Source organism: Mytilus edulis, chromosome 3, assembly GCF_963676685.1.
Source record: "Mytilus edulis chromosome 3, xbMytEdul2.2, whole genome shotgun sequence".
Taxonomy (NCBI): domain Eukaryota; kingdom Metazoa; phylum Mollusca; class Bivalvia; order Mytilida; family Mytilidae; genus Mytilus; species Mytilus edulis.
Window position 1 is genome coordinate 59,317,460 of NC_092346.1, and position 20,141 is coordinate 59,337,600.

General features: G+C 30.8%; 2 protein-coding genes across 4 annotated transcripts; one reads left to right on the top strand and one right to left on the bottom strand.

The window, feature by feature from the left end:
* Positions 1-136: 136 nt before the first annotated feature.
* LOC139515339 (uncharacterized) lies at positions 137-1,981 on the bottom strand. The gene is made up of 3 exons (XM_071304905.1): positions 1,950-1,981; positions 912-1,190; positions 137-491 (listed from the first exon to the last, which is right to left on the bottom strand). Exons 1-3 carry the CDS (start codon positions 1,979-1,981, stop codon positions 137-139), a joined length of 666 nt encoding a protein of 221 aa, XP_071161006.1.
* A 7,944-nt stretch (positions 1,982-9,925) lies between these two features.
* LOC139516947 (RNA-binding protein lark-like) lies at positions 9,926-18,022 on the top strand. 3 transcript variants are annotated; one of them, XM_071307431.1, is made up of 8 exons: positions 9,926-9,997; positions 10,911-11,059; positions 12,089-12,172; positions 13,767-13,846; positions 14,583-14,606; positions 15,285-15,593; positions 17,005-17,043; positions 17,687-18,022. In XM_071307431.1, exons 2-8 carry the CDS (start codon positions 10,925-10,927, stop codon positions 17,760-17,762), a joined length of 747 nt encoding a protein of 248 aa, XP_071163532.1. In that variant the 5' UTR covers positions 9,926-9,997; positions 10,911-10,924; the 3' UTR covers positions 17,763-18,022. The 3 variants fall into 3 exon arrangements, with proteins under 3 accessions (XP_071163532.1, XP_071163534.1, XP_071163533.1); XM_071307433.1 differs by having other exon boundaries at positions 15,300-15,593; XM_071307432.1 differs by having other exon boundaries at positions 9,984-10,106.
* Positions 18,023-20,141: the final 2,119 nt, after the last annotated feature.

The window sequence follows — 20,141 nt, forward strand, 5'->3', positions numbered from 1 at the left end:
ATTGGAATCTTCTACTGGGTCGGAATTCCTCATAGGTTCGTCTTGTAGAATAGATGTGGCTATGTCGGCATCGGTTAGCTCTCCATAACATTCGGGTTGTTATTGTGATCAACGTACTCAATGAACTCATCTTCTGTCATGTTGGGTGTATTTTCAATGTCCTTTTCTCTGGGATAAGTTCTTCTTCATGAGTGTCTTTAAAGCCAGCCTTTCTGAAGCAGTTCACTATTGTGGTTGTTTTGACTTTCTTCCACACATTAGTTGCCATATGTATGGCATCAAGGAGTGTGACTTTCTTGGCTATTTCGACAGCAGTAGCAGTTGTTGTATCTATCTCAGTTAATGTTTTCTGTACTAATTGACTTTGGTTATGTCCTTTAAGATTACGGATTATCCCTTGGTCACATGACTGAATTATGGCAGTGGTATTTGGTGGTAGAAATTCAAGAACAACAAGTTCAAGTCTATCAGCTGCATCTTTTAGGTGGGCGCTTCAATTGTCAACAAGCATTAATACTTTCCAGTTCTGACGGCACATATCTTTGTTTAAGTCTTTCAACCACTCTTTGAATATCTCGGATGTCATCCAGGAGTTTTTGTTGTTTTTGTAGATCACGGGTAGACTCTTTTTACCCCTGAAGCACCTTGTGTCTTCACTTTTACCAATTATAAGTAGTTGATGCTTATCACTACTAGTCATGTTGCAGAAAACCATGGTAGTTATTCTATCTTTTAGCTTTTTACCACCGGAAACATCGTCATCTTTTCTGGTAAGTGTGTTCTCAGGAAGTGCCCTGTAATACAGCCCCGTCTCTTCTGCATTGTAGACATCATTTGGGTTGAACTGTTCTAGTAGGTTTGATAGGATGTGCTCTAGGTAGTTTTTTGTAGCTTTAACATCTGAGTCCTACTTTTCGCCATGCAACTTTGTATGAACTATCATATTGCGGTTCTTCCAACGTGATAGCCAGCCTGATGTTGGATTGAAGTCGTCATTGCCTAATTCAACAGCAAGGTCTTTTGCTTTTCCTTCCAATATTGGACCACTGAGTGGGATGTTTCTTGACCTTGCGTTATTAAACCAAGTAGTAAGTGCTGCTTCATCATCAGCAGGTTTGCCACTCCTCTGGCGTTTTCTCTCTGGGTTTGTGTTTGAGTGATACTGGTCTCGTATAAGATTTACGTGAGATCTGGAATTGATAACATCCCAGTTTCTTTGAAATTTCTGTTTGAGAGAATTTCTGGTCAAGATACACACCTTCTTTTCTCAAGATTATCTTCAATGATTATCCAGATTGATGTTTTCTCACAAAGGTGTAAACTTCAATCTTGCTCTATAAACCTTTCTCTCAGAATAAAGCTGCAAATGAAGATATAAGATTTGGTTGGATTCTATATATTAAGTTCTTTGAATGCATCAGATTCTCAATCCCAAATATGAAAAAGACTATTGTTAGTGTGATTGGATAGCTAATAAGAATTGCTTGCTAAATTGTTATTGATGTATTAGTAATGTATAAATTGAGGATCTTTGTGCCTGTAGTTTATGCCCACATAATTTTACAGTTAGGCTTTTTTGCTTCTGAGAGAGCTTTCTACATAAATTTTTGTATTCCATTATATTAATGGTCATTTGGTCTCTTGTGGAGAGTTATCTCATTTGCAATTATACCACATTCTCTTTTTAAATAATTTATATAGTAACTAAATGACTGTGTTTTTTTTTGGTTGTTAGTAAAATTATACTACCACAGGTATATAAAGTAAATATGTCAATCAATTATATATGTGTATCATTTGAACAGTTTGTTTAACTCAAAGTTAATCATTGATGTAATTTATTTAATTTTGACTTTATATTATATTAATATAATAAACTTTGTTACCCTATCTTATACAAGATTTTCTGTTAACCTTATATGTTGTTGAATTTATATGTACAGTATAACCTGCCTAATCCAACACCCGAGTATTCCAACATCCTGCTTTAACCAACACATTGTTATGGTCCTAAAATATGCCTATCCTTGAAAAAAAAACCTGAATATTCTTACACCCTACTTAATCTGACATTTTTTTCTGGTCTGCCAGTGTGTCAGATAACACAGGTTACACACTGTACTTTACATTATGTGCCATTACAGTTGATATGTACTGTGTTAATGACTGCAAGATCAATGATTCTGAATTTATTTTTATACTAATAAGGTTGTCTGGCTGTGTCTGCAGATTTTTTATTATATTTTTTTAAATTGCTCTGACAGTACTAAGGATCTGTGTTTTTGAGAATTATTACAGTATATAATAGAAAATATGTTATGTTGATCTTATCCTTTTGCAATAAATGTTTTAATTTTGGAAGTTACCATTACATTTTGTTGTTTCTGATTAAAAAAAACCATTCTGAATCCCTTGAATAGGCTTGATTGTGCATCCAAAATGATGACATCATTACTTTATCTTTTGAACATTCAATTACCACAGCACAGATACAAGTAATTGTAATGCAACATTGTTTGTATCGTTCATTTTGATATAGTATACATATATGTCATTAATTTTCATGACATCAATTCACAATTGATGCTATGAAAACATACATGGAAGACCAAACAATGTATGACAGATTTTAAATGAATGATTTGACATTGTTTTCTATCAGTATCATTAGAATGGAGATAACAATATTGTATTTTAAGCTCCGACAGCATCATTTTGTCATTTGATGGTTGCAAATACTGTTGATCTATTCTGCTAAAGCGTCCCTACTTAACTTAATTTGCAACCATTACATCACCAATTGAAGTCATCTCCTTAATGGTTATCAGGATGTTACTTGTTTCCTGTATTGGAATTTATGAGGGGCCTGCTGGGTTATTTTCGTTCTTTGTGATCAGCGCATTTTCGCTATGGTGATCTTTTTTTCTACAGATTATTTTTTTCTTAATATTTTCGTGATCCGTGATAATGGATATTTATTTTCTGAATTGTGATGGAAAAAAAATCTTGTGAATTGTGATGAGACCCAATCCCCCCTTCCCCTATCAGGCCCCTCATTTATGCAGTAGTAGACCATCATTTATCATTTCTGTGAATAGTTGTTATAATCCTTGCAATGACTTCTTTTACTGGAGTAGTATTATGATATTTTCTATAGAGGTGACTTGTGTTTATCCGATGTTTTAATTAATCAGGTTGTTATTCAGAAATGTTATATTCTTAATATATTAATCCAGGGTGATGTATATACATTTTTACATTTAACATGTAATAAGTATATCAATGCAACTTATATTGTATCTGTATCAATGCAACTTTTTTTTTAATCTGTATCAATGCTACTTATATTTTATTTGTATCAATGAAACTTATATTTGATCTATATCCAAATAACTTATATTTTATTTGTATCAATGCAATTTTTTTTTTTTTGTATCAATGCAAAATTGAAAACATTATGTCGGTCTTTACTTTAGGGTTATTTTTTATATATATAATAATTTATAAATATTATGTGTCTGTTATCTTAATTGATTGATATTTTTACATTGCATGCAAACATTTTGCAACAGACTCAGATACACAGTCTTTGTGATGATTCAAGGGTATATCCATGATTTTGCATTAAAGGATGCATTTAGTTTCAAAACGTTTGTGACTTTTGTAAAAATGTTTTACAAATAATTAGCATTTTCTACTTATTGAAAATAATAAAATAACAAAAATACTGAACTCCAAGGACAACTCAAAACAGATGGTCCTTTATCAATGTCAAATTGAAACTGATTGAATCGGATCTTAATTTGTGCTGAGACCTATAAAAACTGAGATAGGTACTGTCAATTGATCATAATTAATTGCAAGATGCAAATCTAAAATTAAAATACAAACCAAAAATACCAATTGTATAGTATGTATACCATGGACTACAATGAAACAGAAACGTTGTTTGAATCATGAAAAATAGTATCAACATATACAAATACACAGTTTTTCATTGGTATATCTAATATAAAGAAATAAATCTAAAGTATTTCATCCTTAGTTCTTTCATAACCAAATAAATCTACAGAAGTGCATTGGAAATTTGATAAAAACAAATAAAGCTACTTGCTCATTGAATAATTCAACAAAAAAGTCATTGAACCTTCAATTTAACCCATAAGCTAGATCAGTTATTAAAATTGAAAGTGAAAAAGGGTATACCATTTAATTAACTGATTCAATCGCCAAAGTCTCATTCTTATACAGGTTAAAATTGTTACATTTATGATTTCGAGGCCTTTTATAACTGACTACCAGTATGCAGTATAGGCTCTGCTCAGTGTTAACTGCATTGAGTGTTTTATGTTAAGCGCTTAGAGTAATTTTAATTAGATAATGGGCTATATAAATATTGTTAATAATAATAATAATAATTGTTGAAGGCCATAATGTGATCTACAGCTGTTAATTCCTATGTCTTTGGTCTCTTATGAAGAGTTGTCTTATTGGCAATCATACCATATCTTTGTTTTATATATAAAAAGTATGATGAACATTGTTCATTAACCTATTATATGAAATCAAACAGACCTAGAAAAATCCGATTGCATTAGTTGGCTATCTATTTAAGATCTATATTAATGTTTTTAAAGGGTTCTATGATCATCTTCAGTCTTCAGAGGTCACCTTGATAGTTATAAGTAATTATATATAATTTATAGTAAAGAATTGATTTTGTTTTATGTATATTTTTATAGATGAGGTCATTACTTAAAAAGACATGAATTGCTGATACATATTACAGAGGCCATGGATTTAAAATTATTATTCTAATATGATGTGCTTCTTTCGCTTTGTAAACAACACTGTGATAAAATTCTAGATATATCTATACTTAGTGCAGACTCGGAGATATACATAATAATGACTGTTACAATATACTTCCCACGTAAATCTACATGTATTGGAACCTATTTTCAGACCCTTTGCCGATGATATTGTTTTAAAAAGTGCAATTAAAAAAAGACAAAATAACTGTTATTCTTATTCGGATGCAAAATAAAAAGAAGTGATGCACAAGAGCTCGGAGAAATCAACAAAATAAAAATAAAATAAAATTCTGCGAAAGTCTATTAATTTTTTTGGCGCATTTAAGTCATTTCAAAACATGAAGTCATACAAATGAAACCGTTAAAGTTGAAAGTTTTCTGATACGTGAACCATCGAAATTCGTATGATATTGTCTTTAAACTGATTTTTGAGGTACGTTTTGTTTTATTTTCTATTCTATTGCATTATTTGCATATTTACTAATTTCAGCAAGTCAACATGGCGGCTCCTTAGTTTCAAAATGTCAACTTTGGATTTGACGGAAGCTTACGAGAAAATCATGTAAATTAAAAATGGCAAATTTTGGGTTTGAGAATTAGAAGAATTAAACAGTTTTTTTTCTAGAGGTTATTCACAAAATTACCCATGCAAGCAACGGATTTATTAAGATTTTTGAGCTTTATCTAACAGGGAGTAAAAAAGATCAGCCACACACACACCAAACCAACCCTCACTTCAGTATTTTAATGACCGTATTTGTTCTAATAGAATCGAAATAATTCATGGAAGCCATAGATTGTTGGAAATTTACACATGGCCTGGGCTGTGATATTGGTTAATTTTATCCCTCGCTAGGATAAAATTCAAATATCACAGCCCAGGCCTATGTAAATTTCCAACAATCTATGGCTTCCATGAATTATTTCTTAATTTGTTTTGGACTTTTAAGAATTTAGATATACCTTTTAATATGTTATAAAAATCAAATATGAGAATTTGAATCAAATTGGTGAACATGAATTTGACAGCTAATGCACTTTTTAAAGTTTTATTTGTTAATTTTTTATTGTTGTTTTGTTTGAAGACTTTGATTTTAAATTTTGATAAAAATTGCTAGAATATTCTCAGGAAAATTAATAGCACTCCTTAAAATAATCAGTTTTCACCATGAAGATTGAAGGATATTGTTAAGGGTAGTTTGTTCAAGTATTATAAAAGACATGTTGCCATTATAATGCAAATAGTTGCACATTTAAATCCAGAACAAATTGACAATTATTAGTAGATATATGTAAGATAATGAATCTCTTTCAAAATCAGCTTTATATAAACCCTCTTGGATAGTCAAGGATGTTAAAAAAACGCCAGTCATCAACCTTATATTGGAATTAAAAACATAAATTGAGATATGGAATCTGCAGCAAGTTCTATTTACTGAATTTGTTGAAAGTTTGAAATCCAGGTTGCTTTTTTGTGTGAAGTTTTTGTTCATTTATATTTCAGATATCATAGTTAATATTGCAGTTATTTTTTTAAAACTTTTGAATAAACATAAGAATGGATGATGCCTCAGTTGACAAATCCAAATGTTGGAAACTTGCAATAAAAAGCCATGACACCTTCATAGCATGAAATTCAAAACAGTGTGGCTGTGGCCATTGATTGACACATTAAATTCATCCATTGACTGGGACAATTTAGGTGAACGTTTGTATGTAACGACCACTGCTCACTATGTTCTTTTTAAAGACACTATGGGGTCACCAAAGGTTCTCAACACCTTAATAAAGTAATTCTAAAAATTAATCAGAAATAACACAATGTTTTGATTTATATTAATTATATAAATCAAAACATAAAGGTTATTCCTGATTAATTTTTGAATTATTTTATAATTAAAGGCGTTAAGAAACCTTTGGTGACCCTACAGTTTAAATGTCTATTGAAGGTACGTCGTGAACAGTGGTCGTTACAGACAAACGTTCAGTAAATTGTCCCAGTCAATGGATGAATTTAATGTGTCAATCAATGGCCACAGCCACACTGTTTTGAATTTCATTCTATATATATACATAACCCATTATATACATTTTAAATCATATTGATTATTTTTATATTTATATATATCTATATCTAGTTATGAATAAAATATCCTTATAATGAATTTGTTTAATTTCTAAATCATTGTTACTTACAAAAAAAATGTTCATATTATGCATGAACTTGTTAAACAGTCATTTCCTGTTGTTTAGCAATAAAAGTTCACTCTGCATACAATCAAATCTATATATAAATATGCGTCTGGGTAATCGAGACTAGTACTTTTAGTAAAAAAATAGCTATTCGAACACACCTACTCTGTTTTTGTGATTCATTAGAAAGATAGTTCACTTGACCCATATATTTCATCTTTTTCGTACTGTGATTTTTTTTATGTTATAAAGTCAACATGTAGCTTTGAAATATAAAAATTTAAATGATAGAATATGAAGCGAGATGATATATCAAATACTCTTGCATTGTACGTATTAAAGACAAAATATACACCTCAAACACGCCCTAACATAAAAAGGTGCACTCGATTTTCTCTTTTCGATACAATTGCTACCCAATTTTGGGATTTTTTTCTCGAGTCACATAATGGAAGGGCAGACACGAAAATTACTGAACTAATAGATTGATATGTTCTCCGTCCATGGTATTTTTATACCCCACCTACGATAGTAGAGGGGCATTATGTTTTCTGGTCTGTGCGTCTGTTCGTTCGTTCGTCCGTTCGTCCCGCTTCAGCTTAAAGTTTTTGGTCAAGGTAGTTTTTGATGAAGTTGAAGTCCAATCAACTTGAAACTCAGTACTCATGTGCCCTATGATATGATCTTTCTAATGTTAATGCCAAATTAGTGTTTTGACCCCAATTTCACGGTTCACTGAACATAGAAAATGCTAGCGCAAATTTCAGGTTAAAGAAGTTGAAGTCCAATCAACTTGAAACTTAGTTTACATGTTCCCTGTGATATGATCTTTCTAATTTAAATGCCAAATTAGAGCATTTACCCCAATTTCACGGTCCACTAAACACAGAAAATGATAGTGCGAGTGGAGCATGCGTGTACTATGGACACATTCTTGTTTTTTTTTAATCGGAGGTTATCCAACTTGATAGATACCCCTGTCGTCGACTTGATATCTAATTGTTCTGCATTACTATGTAATAGATAAATTGAAAACTTATGCAAATGGTGTTTTTAAAATAAAACATTTCGTAATTGAGAAGAAAATTGTCGTTTTATTTGTTTCTATTAACTTTTAACATTTGTGTTATTATATAGTAAACATTAGTTACAGTTAGCATTTATCGCTTTGAATTCTCTAACAAAGAGCTTCGATTCTTTTGTTCTATTTCAACTGGGTTTCCGCCTGCAGTACGAATGGAACGTTTTCCTTTACATCAGATTATGAAGAATACAAAAATCGAAATAGCAATCGTAATGTGAAGTTTTTATAAACCACTTAAAAAATCCTTCATTATGAAATATACAAGACGCAAGGAGTCCTTCCCTTTTGTAGTCATTATTTTCCTCTGAAAAAGAAGCAATACATTTCTATATATATATTAAACGTGGTCACTAAAAACTATTATTCAATATTTATTTTAGAAAAAGTGATACTCATGACATATAGCCGAGGTTTCATTGATTTATTTCGAAAAATGCGTTGTCATAATTGTCATTTATTCCAATGTGGCGCAGATTAATTATCAAAGAATACCATAAAAATACAAGTAAATGTGTGATCAGAGAAACAACAAATCGATAACAAAAATAGAATAAAAAACAATTTATATGGCAACCTATAGCACAGCAATATTATAGTTAAGTGCCTATGCAAATTCAATATTCAAAGCTCTGAATCGCTCTGAATCGTCCCGAGTGTAAAGTATTAGTTATTAGCTGATACTTTCTACAAACATGATCAATTAACACCAAATTCTTCAAAAAAAAAATCAAAAAAAAATTGGACAAACCTTTAGATATATATGACATAAGACAACCTCAGACGAATTACTATATTGGTTTAAGGATGTACTTAGGTGAGGTTAGGTAAAAATTAAGAAATTAAGAAATAAAAATTGATACTTTAAGCTGGTAGAACATCAATTAAGGATCAAAATAAGCTAAAAATATTGATAGGTGACACCACTACACACACGGGCATAACGAACGAGTTGGGATATTTAAACATCGTATGATAGGGCCAAAGGAACATCGCCGTGTAAAAAGGAAAATTAGCAATAGCTAGGGAATGAAAAATCGTCTCTTTTGTCGTAAACTTTAGTGTGGAGTTTCCCTTTAGAAATTGAAATGTCTAAATCTAGAAAAAGACAACTATAGCTACTGCTGTTTATGATAGATTTAGTTAAAGTAAGTTCTTTTGGGTAAATTTCGGTAGAATATTTAGAGAACTCTGGATTTTTTAACGAAATGTTTAAATTGAATCTGCTTTTGGAATAATAGACAGCCAAATTATTTGAATTGCATGTAAACAAAATAGTTTTTAAAAGTTGGCTTCCGCTTACCGAATCGGCCAGAAAAATAACATATTTTTATTCTCCAGCGCCAGAAACAAATTCACTATATTTGTGGTGCCGATAAAATAGCCATTTTTGATATTTTTTCAGAAATAGTCTATTCTGATGGCTTGAATAATCAGGAACATATCTATTGACATATTGTTCTGAAGAACAATATTTCAATCAAAATATTTTTATATGACAGAGCCGGCCCGGGCGAAATAGGTCCAAATCTGAGCAACTGCCTAAATTCTATCAAAACGTAGATTAACAAAAGTTCAAGTTTAATGTTGTTATTACTTTTTGTATGTTATTTTCATCTTTTTTTTTTTACTATTTTCCTTTGTTTTTAGTTTATGTTTTTTCGATACCGATTTTTTTTTTTTTTTTTAGTTAGACAAGGATGTTATTTAACCATATAATCTCCTTGTTTATGACAAAAACATGAGTGTCTGTTTATTTCAGGTGTGGGTATGTATCACATCGTGAGAGATTTTTTAAAAATTTAATGAAAAAAAATTCAATGAAAACAACATCGTGTTGGAGCCTCTAGTTTATTTACATCCGAGTTACGTCCCCTAACGATGCGTGCGCAGTCATAATTTTAGCGTGGTAAGGAAAGTCAATTAAAAATATTTACTTTAGATTTGCACATTACCCTTTTATTAAACAACCCTAAGCAAGATAAACGACGAATATTAAACTATTCACATTTCAAAAGGTATCAATCACTTTGCATCTGTAAACTTGTGAAAGTAAAACCAAATAATTTATAAATGACTGAACAGGGAGACAAAGGGCACCCAGTCCATGTTTGTTGTCTGTAATTCATGTAATTATCTGCAAGAAATTTTCTTTTTGAAAGCAAAAGATTAAGCCATTAGTTTGCTGAAAGCATACGGGTTTATAAAACATGAACTTGAGGTTCTCCTACAATGCAAATTATCCGAATCTGCAGTTGGAAATGATGATGCTGATGAATTATCTCCCTTTATTGTTTAGTTAGAAATTTCTCTATTTTCATTTTGACTTTGGAAATGAATCTAACATGTGGCAACACAATATAGATCCATCATTACCATTTATTTGAAAAAGACTGCTATTAATAATTTCCTCATCTTCCTTTTTGGCAAATAAATCAGTGTAGAAAGCAAACTTTAAAATCTTATGAAAGTTCACATTGTTTTAAGCCAAATGAATGGTATGTACAGTATTTGGCATATCCTTACTTCTGTATGTGTGCTGTGAAGATACCAACTCTGGCTTTTATTCAACCTTTTGTACTTTTATCCTTAGCAAAATTGCCTCAGCAGGCTCTTTAGTACGATAGGTGTCTGGTGATGAGTTCAATCCCTGGTTGATATACATGTATTCAAACCCAAGACTTAAAGATATTTTCTGCTTTCCTATAAACCACAAAAATTTAAGATTTAAAGAATAGAATTGTGAGCACAAGGGAGTCAGTGCTTGTCTAATATATTTATTGCAATTGAAAAATGCATGTTTTATTTTACTTTTTTTTCAGATCATAACTCCAAAATGCCGCCACAAATATCAACAAAGATTTACATTGGTAATTTACCAGAAACATGTCGGAGAGTGGAACTACAAAAGATGTTTGAACTTTATGGAAAAGTTATTGAATGTGACATAGTCAGAAACTATGCCTTTGTAGTAAGTCATATTGTGCCAAATAGGCTTTACATTGTATTTTTGTTTTACCTTTATAAAGAAGTTGAAAAAGCAAGATTAAAGTAGGTTTTGCTCATTGTTGAAGACTGTACTGTGACCTACAGTTGTTAATTTCTGTGTTATTTTGGTCTCTAGTGGAGAGTTGTCTCATTGACAATCATACCACATCTTCTTTGTTTTATATTTGTTCAAGTGGCAGCAGCTGAGTACATGTAGGTCACTAAGAAGAACCAGAAGTGGTATGTTATTGATATTTACATGTATTTTGCAGTTGTACAATGTATTAGCATTTCCATTGAGATTACAGTTTGTATTTGACCCTGCCGCAGTGCAGCAACACATCTTGTTTCCTCAAAGTTTATTTAGTCCTGCAACTTCAGTCATAGTTCATTCACTTGGATATTCTATTTAGCATGATACAGTAGTTTTAATTGTTTTTAGTATACTGTATTTTTTTTTATAATTTAATCATTTGCATTTCTATACATTGTACATGTACTATCAAAATGACAAAAAGGTAAGACAGTAACGTCTATCTGTGTGTCTTAATAATTGGCTTGTAAAGTACATAATATGAATTAAAGAATAGCTACATTTGTAAAACAAAACAAAAATTTAATGACATGCCATGTGAAATGAAAAAGGCTTGTCGTCTGTCTATTATTAAAACAGGATATCTTTACATGTACTTGAAAAAATACATATTAGCATAGGCAGTGTTCTCCCCAGGGCCTTTTAGCATCATGGTAATGTGATGCTATAATCTTAAATGTGATGCTATCTGAAGTGGTTTTCTTATAAATTATGTTATGGATGTGATGCTACAATTTTTAGAAACAGATGGTATTTCAATTTCCCCTGTTTACCAGGATGCTAAATGAAATATTTGGGGAAAACACTGATAGGATAATACTTAAGTTAGAACTGAATCAACGGAAAATGTTTTTTAAAATATTGATGTGTTGGTCTTAGCATCTACATTTTGTTAAATTATTTCGAATTGTTTTTCAGCACTTTGAAAATCCAGATGAAGCTAAGATGGCACAAGCAAATTTAGATGGAACAGATTTTGAAGGTTCAAAACTAAAAGTTGAGGTATGTTAAACTTTTATCATTAAGCTTGTGATAATGTAAAGAAAAGTATGTCAAAGACCTTGTGATCTTTTGCAATCACTGTTCATGTGTGTTCATTGTCTATCATGCATACATGTAACTTTTTCTCCTGATGGAGTCCAAATAGGTCTCATAGTCCATAGGTCTGAACTTATGTACCTAGATGTACATGTAAGTTATTTTCTTACAGAAACACTGACTTAAAGGGAAGCAAATTAATCAATGAAGGATTGCTTTTCAAGGAGAAATTTTAAATTCTTGAAAAATATCCAAAAAAAAACCCCAAAAATATTTATGCAATGGGACTATACTGAGCCAAAAAAGTTTAGCAACACTTTTTTTGAATTTTTTTTGTTTGGTTGTTTCTGGAAATTTTTTATTTAAACATCATTGATATAATCCTTAGTTTTACCTGTAATTTAAAACAGTCGTACTTTTTTCCTGATGATTGATTTCGCGCCATTTCAGCTTTAGACGTGGATTTGATGTTTTACCTTCTGTACCTGTACTTTTAAAACGATATTAAAAATTTCTTTTTCACTAACGTTCAGAAACACACCATTGGTAAGAAAAACACATACACCTTTGACAAAATTGCATTGGGCGTCAACCAGGCCTCCCCGAAAATGACCGTCAAAAAGCTCTTGGAATGGTTGATACCTGAATGAGTGTTGCTGACATCGTGGCTCGATTTAATGTGCATAAGGCAACAGTTTAGAGACTAACAAACAGATATCGACAAATTGCAACTGCACAGGATAGGTCGATATCTCGTAGACCAAAAAAAAAATATTGTAAAAGGAGGAGCGCTGCCTTCGCTTTACGTCAACACATGACAAGTTTTTTCTGGCCACAAGAGTAGTGCATTGACTAAAGGCAGCTGCTAGTGTGCCTGCCAATCTTCTATTGGTGCACTTAGGGCATGGGTGAGAAAATAATTTTGAATAACACTATACTCATTTCTGCATTTTGACCCTTTTGCACTCCATACAAAGAAAATCCTAATGAATGTGAGTGATAAACATTCATGTTGCTTCTGACATGTTATAATTTCATTTTGTTGTTATTAAAATTAAATGTTGTTATGATTTTGTAATAAAATAAAATTTCACATTTTTGTTGCTTAACTTTTTTGGCTCAGTATATTTACTTTGCAATAATGCAATTATTTAAATGGCTAGGTACACTTCTACTTAATCTGAGGAAATGAATTTGTTTTTCATAATAGAAACTGATTAGCAATTCAAATAGAAACACTATGTATTCAATGTAACTTTTTTTTTTATGTAACAGCTGTTTTCATGTTGAAATGTGACTTTTTTCATGTGATATGCAACTTCTTTTAAGCATAGCAGATGTATTGTTTTAATCTTTTTTTTGAAATTCTGAAAAAGAAAAGAACACATAAAATCATGTTTTCTGCATGTATTGATGCCATTGCAATACCTCATTACTGCTTTAAGTTAGTCCAAAAGGGTCTGTTTTTGGTACAATCAAAGGTGATTAAAGCCCTAAATTCCTAGCTTGAACTTTTTTTAGGAACTACAAATGTATAACTAACCTCTTTATTTTGCAGTTATCACACAGTAAAGTCCGACAGAAACCAGGCATGGGTGGTAAAGGTGAATGCTACAGATGTGGAAAAGAAGGCCATTGGTATGTATATAATTTACACATATAATAAGAATAAGGTGATTTTGAACGATTTCCTATGAGACTCTCACCACCAGTGTTCAAATGGAATGTATATAAGTATATAGGTCACCCTACAGCCTTCAACAATGATAAAAATCCATAAGTTATATTTGGCCTTGCTACTGAAAATTCAATATACAAAGAAGTAGGTCCAGTAAGGGCCAATTTTGGCCTCAAAATTCAGGTTCATCTGATGAAAGATTTTGGACACTATTTAAACACTACATGTAAGTGTCTACTTCGATGGATTCAATTAGTTAATGTGAAAGATTTGAACTTATTTAGTCATGAAATGGCCGCATTCGTGTTCATTCTCAGCCCACATTTATGTAACAGAAGTATTTGACTTTCCAATAAATAGCTAAAAGTTTACATTTTACCAATTTCATAAAACTGCTATATTTTGGGGCCTACTACTATGTCAGTTTGTTCTCTCTTATTTTTTTTCTTCATGATAGTAGAGCATGTGATTTTAATTCTTTTATCAAAATACTATAAAGATAATATTTTACTCTGAAATGATCTTCTTATTGCTTTGGTTAATTCTTAAATTAAGATTTGTTTCCTTCTTAAGAGAAATGTGAATATAAGTTGAATTCAAATGCATTTAAGATACAAGAAAAAATATACACTTACATAAAAGAAAGTGTAAAATAATTTGAATTGATCAATAACTAATGTTTTTGTTTACTTACAGGTCAAAAGATTGTCCCAAGGGTCCGTAAGTATTTACATTCAATGTAGTCAGAGTGTATTGATATAGAGCTGGTTTACTTAACTGTAATAAAGTACACCTTAAAAAATAGTTTGAGCAAAACTTTCATGTGTCACATGCTGGTAGCAATAATCATCAAGAAGACATTTTACATGTTAGAGTAAGACATGTTAAATGAAGTGTTGATTTATTTGTGACCTGGTGTGAATTTGTATGATATTCATGTGTGTATTTAGTAGATAAGCAGTATATTTGACATAAATGAAAGTTTCTAGTTATGATCACACACATAAAGTATAATCAAATCACAACTTCCCAAATATTTAGAATTCATAAGAAATTTTATTAGAAGAAAAAAATGACTGAAATGAAATTATAGTTCCAAAGAACATTAATAATTTGATGTGATTAAGTAAATGTAAACAAAATATCAACTAGAAGAGACCATCAACAATTTGGAAAAAAATATATTTATGAATAGGTATACAAGTGATACATGTAGATAAGATAGTGATCTAATAGCACAGATTTTTAAAATGTTTTACTTTTTGCACACTCAATTTAATAGAATTTCAAGACACTGCATACACACTTGCCACCAACAAATTTATAACGATATAATTAATGTAATAGTGTTTAAAAAAGATTGAATTAAAGAATTGGCTATTTCATGATTGCGTATAGGATTTCTAACGACAGATCAAGACCTAAAGGGGGAGCCCCAATGAGAGACATGTATCCCAGGGATCCGTACCCTAGAGACCCCTATGATGCCTACTACAGAGACCGATACCTGCCTCCACCACCAATGGACAGATTTGATAGATACAGACCATATCCAGATCCTTACGACAGACGACCTCTGCCACCTGCAAGAGATCCACGGGATCCGTTTATGAGAGAAAGAGACCCTTACGCAAGACCCCCTCCAGAGTATTATGGAGCCTCAGGGGGAAGAAGATCCCCTGTTGCACCTGCACCACTTCCAACAAGGTAAAAATGCAAAATGATATATGTCAATATAAAGTATGCACATATTGGTTCAGTTACCCTTGTTAGTTTTAATAAATGTTACTGAGTTGATGATAGAAAGTTTTTATTTTATTTCATTTTGTGTGCAACTGTTTTGTAGATGAATTAATAACATTTCTTTAAAATAGTTATACATACATTTTTACCTCTATATGAAGTTTGAAACCAAGTTTTTATGTTATAAGAAAAATAATAATTATAGATTTTTCAGTATTAAGTCATTGAAGGGAGAAATGAAAAAGCTTCTTTACAACCATTATTGGAATTGAAATTAAATTTGATCATTATCTTCCTAAGTTGTCTAGTTTCAGATTTGTTCCTTATATTTTACTAGTAACAACCAGTCCAACACATTCACTGAGTCTTTTTATTTGAATATAATCCATGCTTTACTTTTCCATTTGTTAATTAAACTTTTCCTAAACAGTTGTTAAATGATTTGGTGTATTTAATTAATAATCAATTATTATTACTATTTACCTTCCAGTGCATGTTACTTATTTTACATTCATTTATAATGGTTTTCCCTCTTGATTTTGCTTTGGGCCAACTAAAGTTCTAAAGAGAGGACTATAAGTAAAGGTCACTGCAATCAGAAGAATATTTGTGTTTTAGGAGTAAGGGAAGAAAATAGTTCATTACCAGTACATTTTTATTCCTATGCAAGAAAGTCCACATACGTTTAATTTATTGTAAAACTTAGCCATTCAATTTCAGTTATTACATGTAAGTTATCATTTTTGTGCTCTTAAAGAGTACCTCCAGTTGGATTTCTGCAAGAAAAATATCCAAAAAACAATTATTTTATGGAAAAATATAGCATTTTCTTTGCAGAAAAACTACTGAGTATGCTTTGATCAAATTTATCAGGAAAGGTCTTTTGATTTTGATCAAGTCTAAGCATGTATTGCATGTTATTCATTACTTTTTGGGGTAAAAATTGCATGAAATTCAATAAAAGTCCTATCGTTACTGGTTTGATAGCACTTATACATGTACTTCAGTGCAGTGTAGTGAAAATTCTTCAAACCTGATCATTGTCTATTTCATATGATATATTAATGATATATATTTAGATATTTAAGTTAAAAAATGATCTGTATGTGTATGACCATACTTGTGAAGAAAACTCTTTTATTGAAAATTACATAAGTTGTGGATGGTGTATAAGTCTGTTCTTGAAAATCATTCAACTGAAATAACAATATATAGAAAGATAGCTCCAATTCAAAATATTGCTTTTCATCGCATAATTTAAATTGAAGTTTTGATTTTAAGTTCTAATTGCAAATTGATAATAAAATGACCCCTCAGTAGTCACAGCATTTTGATTTATTTCACTTTCTTCACACAATACTATTTGTATTTATAGGGATCCATACTATGACCATTACTATGAAAGAAGAACAAAGTAAGTTTATTGTTTTCCTATCTTTAGATTATTTTTTTGTTCATCCATGCTGGATCTATGTGTTATTGGTTTTGACCTGATATATTCATTTTTGGTGAATCATTTATCATCTGGTTGTGTGATGGTTCACAATTAATTCAGGTTCAATGGTAATTTGGAGTCATTTAAGAAAATACATGTATTGAATACAAGTATTTGTAATGATTAACATTGAAAGTTTTGTATTATATATGCAGACACAATTCTCTAGTGATGTCAAAGTTTTAATTCATTAAAGACCCTTTCACTGTTTGAAAATTAAAAAAAAGATAACATTTATAGAAGGTCAAAACATTTATAGAAGGTAAAGTTAGTGATCATGTTGTCCTTGTATATAACATAAGATAATGTTTGAAAACAAGGAACTTATTTGGAATGTAATTGTCTTAATTTTATGTTGTCTCATTTCATGGCTGCAGAGAAAATTCATTTCGTATTACTTTTCATACAGACAGTGTTTTTTTCATTTGAGTAAACTCTTGAGCTTTAAAATTTATATTGATTTGAAATATTATTTTATGGATTGGAGCATAAGTTAAAAATGAATGATATTCATTAATATTTGATTTGATTTGACATGTTTTCCTATTTGTTAATCGTACAGCTATCCTATTCCACCACCACCGCCGGGAACCACTCGCATGTCGCCACCTAGAAGTCGCATTCCGGCACCATATTGACTGTCGTAGCGGGAGAGAATGCGCGGATGAATGTGATTAAGGAGAAAGACTTGACAGCGGATAATCGTGTGTTAATGAAGACGGAATTGGATTAAAGTCGCAATCATTGTAATATATCGCCTTTCATGACATTAATGTAATTATCGTGTTATCAGAAATTTTACACATCTTTTAAATGGAGTGTACATAGAACTCATTGGTTACATTTTTATGAATTCATATTGTCGCTATGTATCATCGGAATAAATTTGTCTCGTGAATCGAGCTTGTTTTTCTATGTATTTATTTCGCTTTATATGCTGACTGTTACGTGCTCTACAACAGCTGAGGATCAATATCGCTACATTATTATTGATGTGTTCCATCGAGAGGTGAAGATTTAATTTGTCTGCAAGGTTTTCATTGCAACAAAAAAGGCCATGTAAAATAAGAAAAGATTCTTAATCTTCTCCAGCAATACAAATTAAGAAAGCTAACATTTTTTTTTATCATTTGGAATTTTGATTTTATGTCTTTCTATTGGACATGATATAAAAGCATTTTCAGTTGAATTTTTTCTTGTTTTTACATGCATTATTGCTCTTTATTCAAAAAAATATTCCATCTTACTAAATAGCATTATAATGGACTGTCAATTACAAGTGTGAAAAACTGAAATGGTCACTTTTTTTAAAGTTTTGTTTATCCTTTATCAAAAAAACATCTATTCAAATAGTTTAATGTAAGAGTTATTTTTAAGAAGTAGTCATGTTAATTGACTTTTGATGAGCAACAGCAAAAGTGTGAGTAGTTTTTTCATTCAGGACATGTTGTACAATCATAGCATATATGTAATTTATGTTCATATTCATTTAATTCATTTTCATTAGGCCACAATGAATTCATTGATATATTTTTACTTCATCTGCATTAATTTCAAGCAGTCAAAATGAGTATATTTTGAAAAGAAAGAATAATCAAGTAGACAAACTTTCAGCCTTGAATTAACATTAAAAAAGAGAACAATTAATTCATTGTGGCCCAACTTCCTTTAAAATCATGATCATGTTCATTTTAAAAATCATTGAATACAATACAACAAAAAATATCTGGAGAGATTTGGTTATTCTTAACTTGTGTGTTGTTGTTTTATGAGGAAATTGGTTTTCCTTTGTCATGTGTTTTTATTATGTCAGTGTTTATATTCTTGGATTGTTAAATAAGTATACGTACAGCGTTTATAGGAGGCTCGAAAATATATTCATGGCTGGCAGATTGTTTCAAGTTATATTGAAGAAAACTGAAATAATTTTTGAATTCAAATAGGAACCAAGGTTTACCTAATCACATGGATGTGATGAATATATATATATAGCTCATCTGATCTTAATGAAGAATATAGTAGCTATTACCATTAATTTGTATCCATGGTTGTTCCCCTTTTCTTGAAAAACAAATTAACAAATTAAAAAATTTAAGACTATATCTAACACCACATACTAAATATTATTGCCAGTATTTGCCCTAGATTATTACATATACATGATAGATCAGTGATAAACTTTTCTGTGTTTAATTACTTTGGTCATTTTGTGTATTGGCCATATTGTCATTATTTTACCTTGGTAGAAAAAGGATTATGCTTTAGGTCTAATATGGTTGAGATTTTTTATGCAGGGCAGTTAGACAAACAAGATATAAATACATTATCTCATTTCTTTCTGATATGTTGATCGTTGTCGCATTGGTATTCAAATAAAATCTTATAATTTGTATATTATATTGAAATGAGCAGCAATAGGTTTAACTTATTAAATTATTAAAAAAAATTAAAAAAATTAAAATAAAAAAAGGGAGAGGGTTATATGACTTCCTATGGAACATTTGCTCTAATGGTAGATTTAAAAAGAAGACGTCCAAGAATAACTGGATAGTTACTGGATGTGAGGAAAGTAATTTACATATAGTATATTTGCCTTGTTGAAAATAAGAAAATCGACTTTTATTTATGGGCCATCTGTTCAAAAAAGCAATGTGCATTATATGGTTTACTGAAAGTTATTTTCCTGGCATGGCAACAGGTCACAAGAATCAGTTGTTGTGTTTTGCTTTCTGAACTATCAATCTGCTGTTTAAAAAAGGTAAAATAAGAATATCCCCCGAAGTTGTTCCTGTGTTATATTACCTATAACTTGAAATCAAAAGGACATAGACAAATAAAATTGCATGAGGTTGCTATCTTTTTATGCCCCACCTACGATAGTAGAGGGGCATTATGTTTTCTGGTCTGTGTGTCCGTTCGTCCATTCGTCTGTTCGTCCGTCCGTCCGTCTGTCCCGCTTCAGGTTAAAGTTTTTGGTCAAGGTAGTTTTTGATGAAGTTAAAGTCCAATCAACTTGA